The sequence below is a fragment of the Nylanderia fulva genome, unplaced genomic scaffold (assembly GCF_048542155.1).
Source record: "Nylanderia fulva isolate GAGA-0341 unplaced genomic scaffold, ASM4854215v1 Scaffold14, whole genome shotgun sequence".
NCBI lineage: Eukaryota > Metazoa > Arthropoda > Insecta > Hymenoptera > Formicidae > Nylanderia > Nylanderia fulva.
This window is the reverse complement of record NW_028189622.1, coordinates 3,286,127-3,306,719: the sequence shown is the minus strand read 5'-3', so window position 1 is coordinate 3,306,719 and position 20,593 is coordinate 3,286,127. Positions and strand designations below refer to the sequence as shown.

The 20,593-nt window shown below is 37.3% G+C and overlaps 1 protein-coding gene across 9 annotated transcripts in view; it reads right to left on the bottom strand.

The window, feature by feature from the left end:
• Positions 1-20,593, bottom strand: part of tei (irregular chiasm C-roughest protein teiresias) — a 325,060-nt gene that overhangs the window by 95,922 nt on the left and 208,545 nt on the right. For all 9 annotated transcript variants that reach the window (XM_085480183.1, XM_085480181.1, XM_029300679.2 and 6 more), the window contains exon 6: positions 13,120-13,461. In XM_085480183.1, coding sequence (XP_085336309.1) covers positions 13,120-13,461 — 342 coding nt within the window. The remainder of the gene's footprint in view (positions 1-13,119; positions 13,462-20,593) is intronic.

Sequence of the window (20,593 nt, the reverse complement as noted above, 5' to 3'; positions counted from 1 at the left end):
TACGTGAACATTTTACTATAATTGTTTATTTTTCCCTTTGGCCATTCATTTCCCTAAGAAGGAAGAGAAACCAAAGGAAAAGAGATAAATATTCGACACACATCGCCATAATCTAATCTCTGCCTCGCTGTATGCTCTTTGCTATCTGAAACCTTACTGCCTCAAGTTCCAAAGGACACCTCCTAACTAATTCCTCATGATCGAGCGCGAAAGCCGCCCGAAGGAGGATCTTCCCGTGAGATTCTCAACGCAATAGGGGCCGATCCTTTAACAGGATAGCGGAAGACATCTTCGCGGTCCGCCCTAGAAACTCCAGTTCCTACCTCCTCCGCCATTTGCGGAGCGAGCCTTGTAAATCAATTACAAGTCCCACCACGCAGGTACCTCTCGGAGAAATGGCACGTACTAAACCCTACCAAGTTTTGGGTTGACGTGATCGGCAAACTCATGGCGCGCGCGCTCTGAGTCTATCTTCTCCGCGAAATGGAGAGAGTGAGAGAGGAACCGTCTCTCGGCACAGACAGGTACCCGTCGCCGATAATAGAAACTACGCCACACTTCGTCTTCCGGTCTGCCTCTCTTTGCCCTCTCTTTGACGAGTTCCGACAGGTCACGTTCGCACCGCGTCGGCGATCGTTGATGAAAACCGATCATTAACAACTGTAGCGCGGATCATATTGTTATACAAAGTCGATAGATGTATCTCGATAAATCGGCCGATAATTCACGAATATGCTGTATTAAATCATTAGCTGAGCGGCGATTTATAGTAGGTAAATAATTAACGTAGGCAAACATCAATAATCCTATCATCGATTATTAGTTATTGTTGTCATAATTTTTCGCATTCAGAGATAATTGTACCTAAATTACAGAGAAACTACAAATCTTGCTCTTGATATATTATTCGAGTTTGAAATATGAAACGCAAACACACATTTCAAACCTACATAAGCGTGTCATTAGGTTTCTATCGATTCGTCGAGCGTTCCAAATCTCGATCGTTTATCACGAATTTATCGATGCTGCACGCCTTAGCGAATGACTCCGGCAAATGACATTTATGAGGCGACCATATAATTCGCGGTTCTTCGATGAAAGCGGGTCGTTAACGGCTCTAACGCTCCTCATTCCGTAATCCATCGTTGAACAGCGGTCGTAGTTCGCTACCGACGCTCGTTGTACGAAAGATGGACGACAATATAGAGGATGTTGATGTACAGGAAATTATTAATCTAACCGCTAATTTCAATGGCCGCTTTGCTTTCACCTACGTTACCAAAATTCAAAGATTTGCAATAGCTTCCTTGTCCTTCAGACATTCCAAAATTTAAAATATATGTCATTTAATTCTTTACGTTTTCATCTGTGTTAAATTCTCTTTCAAACGCATAAAGAAAATATATATATATATATACACACATAAGTTGTATTTTTTAAGAGCGAAACAATTCGCGATATTATAATTTCATGCTTATTTACAATTTATTGTATTTAAGTATGTCAGTTGCAACATCTTAATTGCCAGTTTTTGATTATGCAAATGGATAGACCTACATTGCAAATGTTCAGTAATACGTGAAAGCAAGCTGTTAGCATCGCTAACGGCTTTTGCTTCGTAAACTAACAATAGTCCATAGCGGTTTCAGTGGTTTCCAATCCAGATTCAACATAGCGAGATATTAGTTGATTGCCAATTTTGACATATACAGCAACGTAGTCTCGAAACGCTTCCTTCTACTTTCTACGATTATTCTAAACGTGTGTTCCTTTAAATAAAATATTACAATAATTCTCCAACATAATTGTTTGCATTTAAAATCATATCATTTTCCGCGAATATCTCCATCTTTTATTTAAAATCAATTTGATAAAAAATATCGCTAAAAGACAGTATAATCGTATAATTAAACTAATAAATTCACCACATCTTTTCTTCTAAAATAAAATAATTTTCCTAATTCTATTCACATAAAATCAGAATCATTCTACAACTGATTTCTACTTTCTACGATTATTCTAAACGTGTGTTCCTTTAAATAAAATATTACAATAATTCTCCAACATAATTGTTTGCATTTAAAATCATATCATTTTCCGCGAATATCTCCATCTTTCATTTAAAATCAATTTGATAAAAACTATCGCTAAAAGACAGTATAATCGTATAATTAAACTAATAAGTTTACCACATCTTTTCTTCTAAAATAAAATAATTTTCCTAATTCTATTCACGTAAAATCAGAATCATTCTACAACTGATAATTCCGCGGTATCCCACGTAGTGAATTTGTAAATTGCAGTGGTGTTTAATACCGTTTGCGTGAGCATATCTAAACGTTTATCAACGCATGAACGTAGAGAATAGTACGTTTCCGAACCTGTTATACGCTCCATTATTCCCCGATCTATTATTAAGCGGAATCAGTCAGATATTCCACGGAAAATCTTTAATAACCGTAGCGGTGGTAATCCGGATTTGCTATCTTCATCGATCGCTTTATCCCCCGGCGAAACTAACGATGTGTTCCGCTATCGAAACTATCCCACCTACATCCGCGAAATGACCGGGTGTTCACCTGAGAACTACCTAAACTACGCTACGAAGCAACTTCGTACACAATAGCCTGAATTTTCGTCGAGAGATTAGGTAGACAAGATTCGCGTTTAACGGATCTTGCGATCTTCGGATCTTCCCTCGAGTCGACTGCGTCGTTATAAATCGCGCGCTGATCAGTTTCGATAATCAATACTGCATCGTTTAACCGTTAACTGTTTCTCGTTACTTGGCTGAGACAATGCTTACACATTAACTGCGCATCCGGTTACTTCCGGCCAATCAGCTGTTTAATCATCCGGAAAACGTGCAATGCTCTTCTTGCCATGTGAGCTTTGCATAGCAGTTTACATTTAAGATTTATCTTATGTCTTATTCTTTGGCTACAATTTTAGAAACGCAAAGTGCATAAAAAAATTAAAGTAATAATTATATAAATGATAATTTTTGTCGTTATCACACATTCACTCATTCTAAAATATATATGTTATAAAATGACAAGTTTGAAAAAATCTCCGAATCTCTCTTAATTGAATTACGTATTTCTTGATTGAAAGATAATAATTAATAAAGATAATTAATCATTATACAAGTGTATAATAATATAATTAAAAATAGGATATTATTAAACAAATTAACAACTAACGCAATAGACTTATAATTAATCATAACATTTCTTATTATATTTTCTGACATCAACAGCTTTGTTATATTTTCCGATATCATTAAATAATACTAGCTATCATTAAATAGTGTTGAGAAAAAGAAAAAATAACTATTATGACATCATATATATATAAAAAAAACATACAAATTCGTATCACTTTGACATAAAACGCATGTGCGTGTAAGCATAAATTACTCATACGTGTACATATACGATTTACAAAGCATCTTTTTACGCAAACATATAAATGTTCGCAGGAAAGAGTCCATATAAACGAATCGTACAAACTGCCACCGGATCTAAATATGATTGATTGAGAGCATCTACAAGCACGATGTGGATGGAGCAAGATGAGGGAACCTTAGTTCGGGTAAACAGCTGACGACAGTTGAGGGGTAGAAAAACGAGGGAAAAAAGCGAAAAAACTTAAGAAGATCGAGCACGACATTGACGCGCCTGGCACTACCGTTGCAGGGGAGAAATGGTAGATTTGCCAATGAATACGCAAATGCTTTGCCATTGTTGTAAGCACTTTACCTAGATAGGATCGATAACAGTGCTGTTGATGGTTTAAAAAATTTTGATTTTAATCGTAGCCATAGATTTAATTTTCACTCGAAATCTTTTTCCGTTCATACTGTCAATCTGATTTAAGCGAAAATCTATAATCGTCTTCTACATTTTTGACGTCAAAGTTTAATGTGATACAGAACATTGACAGTATATTACATAAATAAATTTATAAAATAGCTCGCGGAATATTAAATCACAAAAACGCGAGAAATTAATATGTAATAGGTGCAAAATAGACGCGGAAAAAATTCGTGGAGTTTATTAGGGGTCCAAAGAAAACGGAGAAAAATGACCCGCATACTTTGCGATATTACTAGAGAAGATCCTTCGTAAAGTTTCACCTTTCGAAACTAAATTGCGCGTGTGGCAAAGAGAAGCTCGCTCTAGCGGTGTTCGCATTTTCACATTGTGGTAAAAGGAGAAAAAAAGAGAGAGAGAGAGAGCGAGAGAAAGAATTAGCAGCAAGAAGAAAGAAAAAATTCCCTAATTTGGTGTATCCCGCATCCGCTGCTATAACATTACGGTAATCGGAGTGTAAAGAATGGACCGTGGAAAGTTTCCTCTACGCTCACACAGAGATTCACCCGTTGAAAGTATTGTATTTTCCATCCCCCTATTCTGTGCGCCATAGAATGAATCAGCGCGTATATGTGAATGGATACATATATACATGTGTATTCAAGTACATATGTATCCATTACATGCGAGTAAATTTTTGAATATACATATATATGTATATGTAAAATGTTTCCGACTAACCGCGGAACGCTTTAACGATAAATAAATAATTGAAAGGAACGCGGAGTCTGAAAACAAGGTAAAGCTGATGTTTTAAAATAAAATGTATTTCACGAAATATATCAATTCAGCACGTTTATACAACAAGATATAATTAACACAGCATCGATGCATCGCGTGTCTCGACCTGTCGCACGAAAATTCAGGTTCTTCGAGGGGAATTAAGAAACAAGTATGATTGATGGCGGGGTATTTTCGTTTCTTTTCGAAGAAAAAAGTGCCGAATTAAGAGCTAATGTGCAAAAAGCTTTAATCATCTTTCAATCAAGACGTGTTAAACTTAGAGAACAAGTCTCTTTATCTATTTATGCAATCTAGCACTGCACTCGTTAATGGCAGGTGCATCTGTGTTGCACACAGACACGCATATATCTCTCGTATATACGTGAGAGAAAATACGCGGTGAAAAAGGGACCGTGCACGCGCGCGTTCTCCAATTTCGTCTCTTTTGAAAAAGAGATATCAGCGTCATTCACACCAAGGCTTTTCGCACCCTCTCGCTATAAGGGAAACGTAATTATAGGTGTCTCTTTCATGCGTCCGGATAGATTTGGCGTGCCAACTAATCCAGCTGATCCCTTCGCGGCTTCGATTTCGGCCCGGCTCTCTTTCGATCTCGCTTACGACGAGTTTTATTAAACACGTGTCCCCGTCGGATCCAATCGCGTCATTTTCACGGGCCACGTATCATCCCGCGGAAATGACGTCGACAGACCGTGTGGTCGGCGGAGACTCGCCCGGGGCTCGTTTGTTAATAAGATTCGCCGCCGACCGACCCCATGGACCGCAATCGAATTTTTGGCTTAACGGTTTGCCGACTCTGATCAGGAATCTGGCGAAAGGGGGATCTCTCGCGCAGGCGAAATTGCCGTGACACGTGATCGCAATGAGTAATCGCGTCACCGAAAAGTTAAGCATTATTGCGAGCAGACGAATTTGTAATTTCACCGACACCGCAGTCACCAGCGCATCGCAATGTAATTCTTTTAGCGGATTTAGTAATTCCTTTATTTGAAGTTTGATTACTCCGTCCGAGAATTTAAATAACGTTACAATGAATAACAAATATAACATGGAATGGTTGAACGAAACAGCGAGTACGGAAGGACGTGGTTTAGCATATCACACATCCGCCGCCCCTTCTCGTATCGTTTATTTCCCTTTTAATCGAAATGCAAAATATTCCCCCGTCGTATCGCGCATTGTCAACGGCGAGCTAACTTGTGCGAGCTCTTGAAAAAACAATATCGCACGAGTAAAATTCGGCACGACAGCGCTACAAAACGCATCGCAAAATTGAATTTTTTCCGACATGCGAAGTAGAGTCGCGCAAAAAGCGCTCGTGAAAAAAAAGAGCAAGAGCCATTAAGTGACAGCAGCTGTGCATTAGAAAACGACGGGCTATATCGCCCGTCGATATCGATGTCATCGAATACGAGATACATCGAAATTTCGGAGATTTTTATTGTTATCTCTCTTTTTATTTCTTATTTTATTTTTGATTTTTTTTTTTTTTCATTTGTTTCCTCCCTCTTTTTATATTTTCTTCAATCAACAGCGTGTTCGAAACTCGTTAAAACGGACGAGGTGCCCCTGCAATAATCGCGTTCGATATTCATTATTACGTCTGGATGCTTTCACAATTACGCTATTCAATCCAATGGGTGGCGAATTACACGGAATGAATTAGTGAGGAGTGCAAGCATCGCGGGCAAAACATGCAGTAATAATAATTCGTAACAACCTGTCAAATCAATGAAGCGCCATTCGCATTCGCACAAATTGCAAATGATATCGACAGGCTAAATGTCACATAAAATATTGATGACCCTTATAACTGTCCGTAATCATATCCGATATCATAGCTGAACTAATATGCGTTTAAGCATACGCAATGGGATTGTATTTTATCTCGTAAATCGCGTTACACGTAAACGCTAATCACAACGTATGTATCAAATCGTATACTATCGCGTGCACGTCGGACAAATATACAAGTTTTACGTACAAGCTGCAGTCCGTAGTTTGCAGTTTCGAATGCGTAATTGATTGCCCGTGAGCTTGAATAACCGATAACACAACGGTCTGTATCGGGCGAGCTGTAAAATAACGACGATTTTAGTTGATTGCACGCGCGCGAGCGTCGCAAGGAATAATTAAAAACCCGCGCGATAGGTAATAATAGCCCAATGTTTGCGTATAACGAAATTTCTGCGGCTCTTGTGTAAGTACGCATCGAAAATGGTCACGCACAGTATTTATATTTAGATACCCACAGGCGTTCGTACATCACGCATGCACGCACACAGGCTCTCTACCTGTCTAAAGGTGAATTAAATAACCGGAGAGCGAACGGTCAGCGAAATCAACAACCTGTTGATATTTGGCGTATTTAAGAAGCGCCGTAGCAATAGAGACAGACAGAGAGGGAGAGAGAGAGAGAGAGAGAAAGAAAAAGCTATTGGGTATATATTGCATTATTCTTTCATCAAATTATCCCGATCGACCCTGTATACCTGCATCAGCGATATCATCGCGCAACGAATCTTTCCTGCCAAAACCGATAACAACGAGCGGCGTTGAATTCCATACCAGTTTTTTTGAGCGCAATACATGGAATTAATGGGAAAAAATGTTAACGAGAATTGGAATTTCAAGTAAAATATTTTCTCCTTGTTTGTTGATAGTAAATATTGTTGGCAGGTGCGATGAAACAGTTGTTGCGTGCTGGAAAAATGTTGTAGCTTTCGATATTCAATTTCATGATTTATTTATTCACATTTTCTTTTTGTAATATGAAAGGGGATTTATGAAAGGGAAGCAAAGAATTTGCGAAAGTAAATGTGATTAGCCTGAGTGACAAAATTAATAAAACGCAATATCGTGTAGCATAAACCATATCTAGGCACATTAATCGAGATAAATAACGAAAGCTAAGCTTGATTATTTTGAACTTTCACATTAACTGAATCACGGTTCAATCATACGAGTGTTTTTCCTTTTATCGACATTGTAAGTACATTTCATTTAAAATACATATTACTCTAAATGTCAAAGTACTAGTATGTTAATATAATTTCAAAGAAAAATCGAGATTCGTTTTTTACTTCCCCACATCTGACATGGCTGTCATTTTTTTCAGTGGAAATTGAGTTAATACGTTTCGAAACTATTGCGTGATCGTAACCCTCGCAGGCACCTATACTATGTCATTCTGACAGCATTTCAAGACTGCATTTCAAGATTGCAGCGCATATTGATCTTTACGCCTGTCATCTTCGGCGACGGCTAGTTCCCAAGTGTTTTGCATCTTATTAACCGAAGTACCGTGCCAATATCGTGAACTTTGTGCGAACTTGAATGAACGTTGGTCCGTGGCCTTCTTTGAACGTTACGCGCGTCAAATACACCACGTCTGATAGTGATCAAAAAAGTTTTGAAACTCGAACACGATAAGCATGTTGATTACGTTATTTGCATACTTTTTGCATGTCAGAGAAAAGAACGACCCCGAACAGAAAAATTCAAGCAACGATCTCTATGCGTTTAAGTAAATATGATTGATAGCTGAAAATGATATCGTAAAATGCTTTCAAAAATTATTTTAAAATTTGCAATATCAAGCGGATCATAAATATGAGGCTATTTTTATTTTATTGCTATTTTCATTGTTAAATAACAATAAAAATAGCATCTTGTTATTATTTAATATTAAAAAAAAACTATAGATTGACTAAATTCAATAGCTTTTTAACAAAACTGAATTTTCATTCTTCGTGACGAACAAAGATCCAGCTAATATATCCGATAATTCCAAATTCGAAATTTAACATGTGTGTATATATATGAAAAATAATGTTCTTCGACCATATAACACTACATTGTTTGGCCGACAATCTCCAGGATTTATTCCTCAAAGCTCTGGAATCGGTTTACGAATACGTCCAACACCGCTTTGTCGCCGCAACTTGTAGGATAATATTGCATTTATGTGCTCTTTCGGAGCGATTAAATTCTCATTGTAACAAACGAGAGCAACTCAGCAACGTTTCCGTACGACAACTGTAGTGGATCCATCTAGAGATCCTTCCGAAGTGCCAATTAGTACTGCACTATTTCAAGTGCAAATACGTATAAGTGCTATTATTTGTTATTATAACCGTCGACTTAATGCAAGAGATTTGCGAGACACCATCGCGAAAATAATGCTCTCCTTCTATAAATACAATGCACTGGTACAATCAAAGCGCATAATAATAACATATTTTAATATAATTTAAAAAAGATAACATATTTTTACGTATATATAATATAGCACGGAAATCTTTTCTTTAAATTATTTCAATGATATCGATATTTAAAAATAATTTGATGAATCAATATAAATATTTTTAATGCAATATAATCATTCTCGTAATTTGTATATAAAAAAAAAACAGAATAAACGTAAAAGTTTAAAGGTTTGAATATCTGTCCCAAAGGGCTAAAAATGAAAATGAATAAATTTGCAAAACGATACTTTGAAAATTCTATCGCACAAGAGAATAGTTTTTGTTCAAATTTAATATAGCACGGAAATCTTTTCTCTAAATTATTTCAACGATATCGATATTTAAAAATAATTTGATGAATCAATATAAATATTTTTAATGCAATATAATCATTCTTGTAATTTGTATATAAAAAAAACAGAATAAACGTAAAAGTTTAAAGGTTTGAATATCTGTCCCAAAGGACTAAAAATGAGAATGAATAAATTTGCAAAACGATACTTTGAAAATTTTATTGCACAAGAGAATAGTTTTTGTTCAAATTTAATATAGCACGGAAATCTTTTCTCTAAATTATTTCAACGATATCGATATTTAAAAATAATTTGATGAATCAATATAAATATTTTTAATGCAATATAATCATCCTCGTAATTTGTATATAAAAAAAAACAGAATAAACGTAAAAGTTTGAAGGTTCGAATATCTGTCCCCAAAGGGCTAAAAATGAGAATGAATAAATTTGCAAAACGAATACTTCGAAAATTCTATCGCACAGGAGAATAGTTTTTGTTCAAATTTAATATAGCACGGAAATCTTTTCTCTAAATTATTTCAACGATATCGATATTTAAAAATAATTTGATGAATCAATATAAATATTTTTAATGCAATATAATCATTCCTCGTAATTTGTATATAAAAAAAAACAGAATAAACGTAAAAGTTTGAAGGTTCGAATATCTGTCCCAAAGGGCTAAAAATGAGAATGAATAAATTTGCAAAACAATACTTCGAAAATTCTATCGCACAGGAGAATAGTTTTCGTTCAAATTTAATATAGCACGGAAATCTTTTCTTTAAATTATTTCAACGAAAATATTTTTAATGCAATATAATTATTCTCGTAATTTGTATAAAAAAAAAAAAAAAAAAAAAAACAGAATAAACGTAAAAGTTTGAAGGTTCGAATATCTGTCCCAAAGGGCTAAAAATGAGAATGAATAAATTTGCAAAACGATACTTCGAAAATTCTATCGCACGGGAAAATAGTTTTCGTTCAAAAATGTGTTCACGCACGTTCGTAATTCATAACGCGAATACTCGGGTTAACGAAGCGAGCAAAGGCCACGTAGATCGATTAGACCGAGATGAAGCTCGCCTCGTATCCAGCCCTTCGCGGCTGGAGAATTTTACGGTTACGCGCGCTACATATTCATAACGCGCCGCGAAGGATGAGGATCGTTCCGGAAGTTGCCGTCGCGCATATTCGGGTCAGCTGCAAATAACGACTGCAGCCAAAAATCATTCATGATTTATGGCGAGTCCGATCGTCTCGTTTTCCGGCCGTCGTCGTCGAGTACAAATCGAAAAGCCTCCCCGGCGCGAAAGAGCGGGAAAAAAGAGAATCGCGCTTATGCAAAATAGCAGCAACGTCCGCGTGCGCGCTGCATCGAGAAACGACGAAGCGCGCGCACCGCGATGATTAATCGCGTTGTCGTCGTCGGCGGGGCGATTTAAAAGTAAAATCATTTATTCGATATGGGACGGGCACCCAGCGGGATGACAACCGGTAATAGCCTACATTACGCGTAATGACAAACGACGATGCGCCGCAACGATATGGAAAATGGGTCACTCTATATATACATATATATATATACATATAAGGGTTCGCCTTTTCCTCACCCCGGCGTCATAAAGGCGTCCCAGGACATTGTCCGAGGGTGCCTTTGGCGTTCGTCCTACCAGAAAATTTGTTCGCTCAGGTGCCGACAAATGTACCTCCTCCGTCCTGTCTCTGCGCGACGAGCGAGAGGACGTATGAGTACGGCTGGAATAAATTCACGACGAAAAAGAGCGAGGGAGAGAGAGAGAGAGAGAGAGAGCGACCCGTGCGATATCACTATCGCTCGTAAGACACCCGCATCCTCTCTTCCTTCCAAGATGTCGAGCGCGCAGCAAGCTGTTCGCCTAGAAAATTTGCATCCTCGAGGCGTTTCAACCCGGTTGCTCGCGCCCGTATCGCCTTTGGAATTAAGTACCCGTTTCGCCACAAATTCGATAAGGGACGCGGAGATTTTCACAAACCAAGCGAGAAAAAATAACGCAAGAAAAAAAAGGAATCGCAATAAACGTTAAATGAATCGAAAATATCGATTATTGATTGCCGCGTATATTTTTATACCCTGAAAAATCTAATATTCTCCCCACGCGATAAATATAAAATACCGTGATTTATATATAAATTCTATTTAAATCGTTTTATAAATATATATATATATATATATATATTAAGAATCATTCATTACGAGGAGCTGGCAACATTAATCACGCGATCGATCGACAGTGTGTCCTTGAAAATCCCCGGTGGAAAATCCACGTGTCTCAGTATATCTTGTCACTTTTTTCCCCGTTAGTTAAACGACTCGCCGCGAACTTTCTCCCACGTGAAATAAGTTCTCGAAAAGCTCGGGCTGCCCGACGACGTGGCGCTCGGACAGGCGTGAAGGGATTAAAAGAGTGAAATAATGTCGACACACAATGGGCTTCCTTTACATCCACAATGAAGAAGAACTGTCCGCGACAACGGGACAGCTTCGGTTAAGCGTATAATCTAAAGCAGGGTTTTCCAAACTATAATCCGCGTGACGCGACGCTCTTCTTCGCAAAACAAACACAACAGAGTTTTTAATTTCATTAAAATGAGCGAAATATCATTTCTCTCTCCTCGATTATTTAAAGTCGATAAAGTTGGCTCGCACATTATTATAGTATATTATTTTATTTAAAATAAATAAAATAATGTTATAAAAAAAATTCGTTATTTTTCACTGTATATATCTCTTTAGCTACTGAAAACAAATATTTGGAAAAATTCAGTCCTCATGTTGAATTTAGAAAATTTGGATCAGGAGCAAATACATGCCACTCTACGCAATTCGCAGGAGCGAAAACGAGACGTCCGGGAAGTTCTCCGACTTAAGGAAGTGGAGGAGAAGGGGTAGAAGTAGGTGGAAACCAGTTTCAGGTGATATATCTTCGCGGTCTCGCCTCGACGAGCCTCCCCTAAACACCCGAAGGAGCGACGTGCAGTAAAAAAGGGCGTAAGGAAGTGGCGCGAGCGCACGCTTCCACCGGTTTTTGTTCGCGCTGCAGAGTTAATCCCTCGGAGTTTACCTCGAGACCGGCTGGAAGAGCTTCTTTCGGCGATCTCGGATCTCCCTCTTTCTCTTCCCTTTTCTAGACCGTGCCGAAGGGGCCAGTGAATCGGGAAGGGAGGACTTCCCGACTGAACCTCGACTGCGAGAGAAGCGCAACGGCGCAAAATAAACTACCCTCACATCGCGTAATACACGGCGTTACCTCCGGCGCTATTCCTCTGTCCCCCGAAAGCTCTCTGCCGACCTTTTCCTGAAGGACGTTCCTATAAAACACGGTCGTCGTGCCTCAAATACAACGCGGCGTCGCTGCTTCTTCTCGGTTCGCGGACCCGTTTAAAGCAAGTCGCGAGCGCGTTGCTGGATTCAGACTTAATTAAGTTTACATTTCAGTTTCGATGGGTACACACAGCTTGTCTCGACGCGAGCACACGTTGCTCGTTTCCGGCATGTTAGCCCGCGACTAGGTCTAATATTGCAGAAATCCCACCGGCTCGTTCCCGCCAAGTAAAAACGACACGCGGAATTATATTTCGCGTTCGTTCTATCTCAAAAGGTAATTTAACTTCATGCATATGTATGATAAGCGTTGATTATTTCTTGTTATTCTTATATCCCGGCGTACTCCGGTCTGTTGCAAGTTTTTTTTTTTCGAAAAGTCTAATTACAGAAATATTTTAAACTTAAAGATTAAAAGAAAGACTTCTCGCAGAGAAAAATTGTATTCGGTTAATTTTTAAACCGCGATCTCAAAGTTATTTCTCTCTTAAGGAAGTCGAGCGAGAGACGAAATTTTGCTCTCTCGTTGAGAATATAATTGCGTGAAACATAATGATGTATACAATATACGATTTATTATTGACAGGTACTCACATTGAACGTCGAGCAGGATACTGGCGTTCATCGGTATCACCAGCGTGATGTGACGCGCGACACAGACGATGGTAGCATTGTGATGTCCTCTCAGGACCTTAAGGTGAGCCCCGCTGCGCCTGCCGGACGTTGAGGGCAGCACGGTGAGGTTGTCCGGCGGTTGTTCCGGCCCGTCTAAAGTAGCCTGAGACAAGGTCATGCCCCACGCCAAGATGGGCGGCGGATTTCCACCCTCGGCCGCGCACTCGAGAGTGAGCTCCGAGCCCTCCTTCACCGGCACAAACTGGTTTCCGGGATCCAGCCGGCGGCCATCTATCAGCAGATACGTTCCACGAGGTGCCTCTGTAACAAGGAGCCCGGTAACCGCTTCAATTAGTGACTTCGTAACGTGGAAAAATTTATCGAGGCACGCGAAAGACATAGTTTGACGACTTCACCGTGGCACGTTTAATAAACGACATGATCCATATGCAACTTGTTTCAATAATGAACGTGTGAAAAAAATTTTTTTAATTAAATTCTTTGTTAATAAAATAATAAAAATGTGATAAAATCAATTAATAATAAAAAAAGATATTCATATATATATATATATATATATATTTTTTTTTTAAGTACGATAATAATTACGTGTATATATTATAGATATTTTTATAATCATTTTAGAATCAACTGACTTTGTTGTTTACGCTTTTCAGGCGTAAAGTATAATTCTAATTTACAAGTATATTGTATTAAATCCAATGTTTATATATCATGGTGGAATAATTTCGTGGCGAGGAAAATGTCGCGCGATTTAATCAGATTTATCAAACGCATATCGTGCGCGCAGAGCAGCAGTTTTTAGTCTCAAACGTGCTATCGTTGCCAGCGGACAACGTAAATTAAAGTCTTACGTACGCGGTGGACTTTTTACGCGACATGCAGCGGGAAGCAGGAAGCACGACATATGAGGACAGCAATTTACAGAGCGGCAAATGCCCATTGCGAACTGGCCAGTTTTACGACGGTGTTGTACGAGAGCGTAACTTCTCCGCCTGACTCCTTTTCTCATTTTGCGACGCGATTTAACCGCTCGCGTGGATCACGAACCCCACGGGAGATCAGCTCGGGAACACGGGAACTTGAAGCCCTCTTTAATTTTCGCCAACTTTCAATTGGCCAGACTCTGGGCTAACAACTGATTAATCTGGCAGCTCGTACTCGGCTTAAAAAAAAAAAAAAACGAAAAAAATAGTTTGCCGTTCCACCCGGCCACGCTTTTCGTTTCGCGAGAAGAGTAATCCGACCGTTTGTCTACATTGAATCTCCTAGGAAACCGCCCACGAGATGCTTTAATGTATTCTCAGAATTTTTTATCCCATTTTTAACATTTTTTTCCTTCCCTTTTCGCTCTGCGCTCTCAATTCTAAATGTCCGGAACTTATGCGTAATGAAAATCTAACGATGCAAATCGTTCGGTATCCGAAATATTCTCACGAGAGGCGTAATGCTTTATATATAGAGAGAGAGAGAGAAAGAGAGAAAGAGAGACGTCTGTAAATTCAGTTTATAACTTAACGTTCTCTGTTTGCGCTCCGTTCATCTGGGACTCGTTGTATCCGCTTCTATCTTTTTTGTTTCTTTCTTTTTTTTTTTTTAGTTTGCAGACCTTCGCAGCGCCGTAGACTGCGCCAGTTTACCATTCATTAAGACATCAGTAGTAAATTGTAAACCGTGAGGAAAAGAGAGAAACGTAAAGTTATTAAAACTTGCGATGAAAACTGCGAGCTTAAACAATGCTGGGAAGAAAGTTCGTACAAAAAGAAAAAAAAATGGAAAACTATGTAACAGCAATTTATATTTATCCCAAATTAAATTACAAGAGCGACGTAATTCTTATTCAACGGGAGGAGAGCGTAAAAGAATGAGGCGAACTGCACTAGATTGCTGTTCGGCAGCGAAAATTCGTAAAAGTCACTTTCGCGGGAGGTTTGCTTTATATAAACCGGCAACGGTGCGGTGCCAATCTCTCCCAATTCCGAGTTGACTTCTCCGCCATACTCCAGCCGCGCTTCGATAAGATCTAGTCACGTTCATTAAATTTTCTCGTACTGTCGGCCTTGCCAAGACGGATGGTAGGGACGTTCTCGAAATAGGTCGCTGAATAAGAGGAAACGTGCAAAGCCTTCTAAAGACAGAAATTGTAATTGTATCTCCAGTATGATTTAATGTAATAAAATATAGCGCAAGCAGCACCTGCAGCCGAGTAAAACGGCACAGGCATGACGGAAAATTTAATAATACCATGAGATTTAATAATACGGCCGAGACTATGTCCTTTTTCAATTTGTTAACTAAATATATAAAATTAGCAGCCAGTACCGAGCTGTTATTTTCTTATATTTTATTTAGTTTTATGTTATTGTTATATTATTTCCTCCTTTTTTATACATTCGACTTCAGTAAGTACGAGAAACTTTTTTATCTCTAGATTTATATAGCATTAACGATTTGATAAATAATTAGAAACATTGGAAAAGTAATAAATGAAAAATAAATGGTTTCGATACTATTATAATTAATTCTACTACTATATTATCGAACTACCCATCATAATGTAAATGTCTCCAATTAATGTATAATCCATGAATCAATAAAAATTATTTAATTTTATCCCATTTTTGTACCTTTAATGTTTTACTTTATTTCTTAATTTTTATATATTTAATCGCCTGACCCAATTATTTTTTGTCAAAATTAGGTCGATTGAATTAATAATACAATGAATAAATTATAATGCAAGAATAGTGGCAATAAAATACATAGCATTGTTAATGATTATGTAATAATTAATAATTTTATCATCGAAAGCTATCATCAAAATTATTTTCAGTGACTTGAATAAGAAAAAAATTATTTTCCTTATATTTTTTGTTGCAATAATTTGTTTGATTCAACTTACAGCATTTATTATCAATGATAAAATAACAAATTCAATGTGATAACAAATGCTTTGAATTTCTTTACATTTTAAAATCGCATTGAAAAATTCGACAGGCACCAATGAGAAGACTGTGTCAAGTCGATATTATCTAGATAGTAACATGAAGCTCAAAAACGTACAAAGAACCTCGAAAAATCCGGAGGTACTTTGCATACACTTTTCGCCTCAATCTTCGCTCTAAAAATCACGGAGCCGTCTCCTTGGAAAGATTCCAGAATCATGTAACGCGATCGCGAATTGCGGAAGGGAAAAAGGTTGGGAGAGAAAAGTCCTCGCACACCGAGTGTGCATGGTTATATGTTTTCGTATGAACGTATGCTGTTTCGTTGAAAGACTGTAAAGGCGAATACTGTTGGAAATATGAAATTCCCGTAATACAAAAAAATTCGTTTCGCATATACAATACGTTCGCATAAATTTGTGTTTTAACATACCCGTGATATTAATTGTTTTAATTATCATATTAACGAATCGTAGATTAAACCATCTCTAAATGTGAAATGCGTACATTGTTAGACATAATAGGAACATAAGTTTCGAGATTAATTTATATATGGAACTTAGTGATCTCAAATCAAGAGATACAGTTCCGAATAATTAATTTTTCGTGTTTTGGCTCTGTTGGCCGATTTAAAAAACATCATATTTATATACATAATAGGAATATATGTATTATTCCTTTGTTATAATGAGAACAATTAATTGTATTTATAATTAATTTTCATACTGTAAGATAATACTATACACACACATACCTGTGTAATTTCAATTATGATGCTTTTACCATCGAATATCTCTTAAGTACTATTCTCGTACATTTTCACGAAAATGGCTCCATATATCTCCCATTAAAAAAATGTTATTAAATCTTTCTAGAAAATAGGTTGTTAAAGTATAATTCGAAAGGCATTGGTGAAATAATGGACAACGGAGGATTGTATTGTAGCAATATTTGTCTTGCATAAGTTAGTAGATAAGTCTCTTAACTGCATTTTACTTATTTCAACGATAAAAACCAAAGGTTTAGATTCGGACAGTAACGGGCAAAATATCGTGCAAGCGGGTATTAGCGCATGGGCAAAGATATTTTTTGCTCGTTTGAAACGAGAGGTGAAAAGGGTTTAATCCTTTCCCACCATGCGCGCCCAGAGAGTTTGAACGTATGCATCGTTTAAAGTAAAAAGATGAGAGAAAAAAAAAGCTTAAGCCCAGCTCTTGATCCAACAGCGTTTTCGTCCATCCGAATCACGTAATTAAACCTTTTTACGGTAGCGATAATAAAATCTGTCGTATCGCATGGATTAGTGACATTTTCCTTTCGAGGATTACGGGAAAAATTTATATATCTCCGCCATCATTCTAACGTAAATTTAAATTAAATATCTAAGTAACGTTTAAAGGAAAAATTTGGCAATTTGAATGCAAGGTATTCGCATTATCACAAAAAGGCGCATAAACGATGCCCAAACGAGTGGAAGATGGCTCTTGGAAATTTTCTAGTCGGCGCAATGTAGTTTAATTTTCACGAAATGATCATGTAGTCCACGATCTTGGAGAGTTTCCAAAGATCCGCGTTGCACTCGGGTTACCGTTGTAAAAGGGGACGCCTGAATAGGGATCTCGGAAAGAAATTTTCCCCGGGTCGTCGAGGCTACAGACCCACCGTCACGGTGGATTTAGAAAACGTACGATTCGCACGAAAACTCAGACTTGCATTCTAAGAACGTCTGGACGTGCGCGCGAGTGTGAAGGGGGATCGCAGCAGGTGTTAATACGGAAACATAACGCCAGAAACATTCCCAGGACGCGGATGGGAACGCATTCGCAGCATATGGCGCCGTATCTGCCCCGAGAGGATTTCAGGTCCGCTTGCAGTTCGTAAAATTTCATAATATCGTGAGCACGCCCTTCATCCTGCTCAGAAAGAACGTCACAAGTAAGGAAAGCAAACGAACTATCTGGTATATGATACGATGCTGCATTCACCGCTTTTCATGGATATTTATCCTTATATAAAGGTTGTATGATAATACTATAATGTTCCATAGAGTAAAGTTATTTGCAATGTTATATTTAAAGAAAGTAAATGTATGAAATATATACATGCACGCATATATTATTTTTATTTTTACGAAAGTTGAATAATCCTTATATTATATTGTATTATTTTATGCGCAGATAATATTAGTTCACTATAAATAAAACGTATCTGCTGGATATATTCTTTAAATAAGAACCAGCTAATATAATAATATATGACTTTGAGATTACGCTTGTGTGTAATTATTACAACAATAAAAAATTAAATAAAAAATAATAACTTTTTGATCAATTAATATATGTATATATATATTCAACTTCTTTAAACGATATGTTTTGCATAACGTAATTATGTAATAAAAAATCGCAGAAGAGAAATATAGAGAGAAGAAATAATTTAATAAACTCATATATATATATAATTATACTCTGAATATAAATATACTTGTTACGTGAAAGCGCTAAGGATTGAAAAATATTTAGAAGTTGTACTAATGTATAAGAATTGCGAACGCAAATTGTCTTGAAATTTGATTTAATTACTGGAGCGCGACGATGCGCCTTTTAGAGAAAATAACTTCGAGACTAAGGAAGAAAGACTTTACTTTCTGGTAATGAAGGAATCAACGCGAGACAAGGGAGTTCTTAAATGTGCGTTGCAATACTAGCGCATGCCAAGACGAAAGGTATGTCTGTCTCAAGACGCCACCTCTCTCCGGTATCCAAGAAACTCGAAGGAAACGTTAAATATTCAGAGCGAGTCTCGGTAATTTTGCCTCCGCGAGAGAAGAGTGGAATGTTTTTGAAAGTCGTTTAGACGCCGCAGCGTTTACGCCTTAACGACCCGTCTTCTTACCCGAATACTTTTTAACGCAATAACGAACAATTATTATTAAATACGATATCTTATTTCGCCCGGATTTTACACGCATTCGAATTACGTGGGAATAACTGTGTATAAATAATAAAACGCAACTTTCGCAACTGTTACAAGTTTAATTAACATTTCGCAAACTGCCGACAAGAAAATATATACGAAAGCAAATATGCATATGAAGCGTGTAGGAAGTTATGCGCTAGTTTAATATCGTGAGAGAACATTGGTTAATTTCTCGCGGCAAACTTTCTAAAACTGTATTAATTTCATAATCCTTTAACTTCATCGTAAACGTAATCGTATCATTAGAGCCTATTAAGTTCAAGTAGATCGTAAAATTACAATAAAGCCTTGCTCGTGAATTTGTCGAGCAACGCAACTCGTAAACTTCTCCTGAAGAGAAATACAAATGAAATAAATCAATTCGCAAGGCAATCCAATCAAACGCAAAGACTATTCTCGACAATCGACCCTGCTCGTGTCTCGATCGATGACTATTTGGATTATTGAGAACTATCAATAAGCCAAAGAGTCATCGAGAGTTTGAAGTATCCGTCCAAGACGATAAAACTTTACGCAAACTATTATTTAGAGAAATGTCATGTGAAATCATACTTTCTGCTATTGTAGTCAAATTATGGCTAATATAATAAAGTCAATTCTCATCATCCGAACTCAAACTTCATAAAAAGAATTTTGATAATTTGCAGGGCAGAGCAATTTCAAACAATTGCGATAATATAATCTGTATCTTCGATATCATTATATCCTTTTTTTTTTTTTTTAATTACGTCTACTGGAACATTTTTCGGTTAAAGCAAAATTAAATATAGATGATTTTGCATAACAAAATATGAAATATATTAACAAGTATATTATTCTTGGTTCTCAGAGTTTTCGTTTCATCGAAAGTCAATTTACTTCGATGTACCGGACAAACACCTCAGCCAAAGTGAATAGAATTGCTTTCTGCGCATAGAAATGTCAGATAATATTTGATTTAATCGGGTGTGCAAATTTCCGAGATATATATGTACATATATATATATATATAACCATATTTCATATTACATTTATTCGAACAAAAAAAGACCAATAAATATGTAGGATTTATCGTTCCCCCAGAGAAAAACCTCTCGTAGAATCGAGATCGCATGCATCACTGCGTTTAATCGACTTCATCGTCCACGTGATTCTCCTCTGCGTATTTGGTGCAGAAAGATTATCTCTTTCCTTGGCTTTTTGCGAATCTCAAGACGAACCCCGAACCGTAGCCTATCCTCATCACATCTACGTGTTCGACGTTTCCCGGCTTGAGAGCTTTCGCTCACGCTACCGAAAACATTTAGGACCCCGCCATTAATCTGTGCTGACGATACACTTTCAGTATATTACACCATCAACGTTTCCCAACGTGAAGAAGTAGATTGCAAACGATCTCTCGTTCAGCCATCAACGATTTATTTAAAAGGCCGAGATTTGTCCAATTATAGGCGCAACAAAACGAAATTAATTATATTTGATATAAAATATTTTTATACTTTATGTTTACAATGTTTGCAAAACAGATT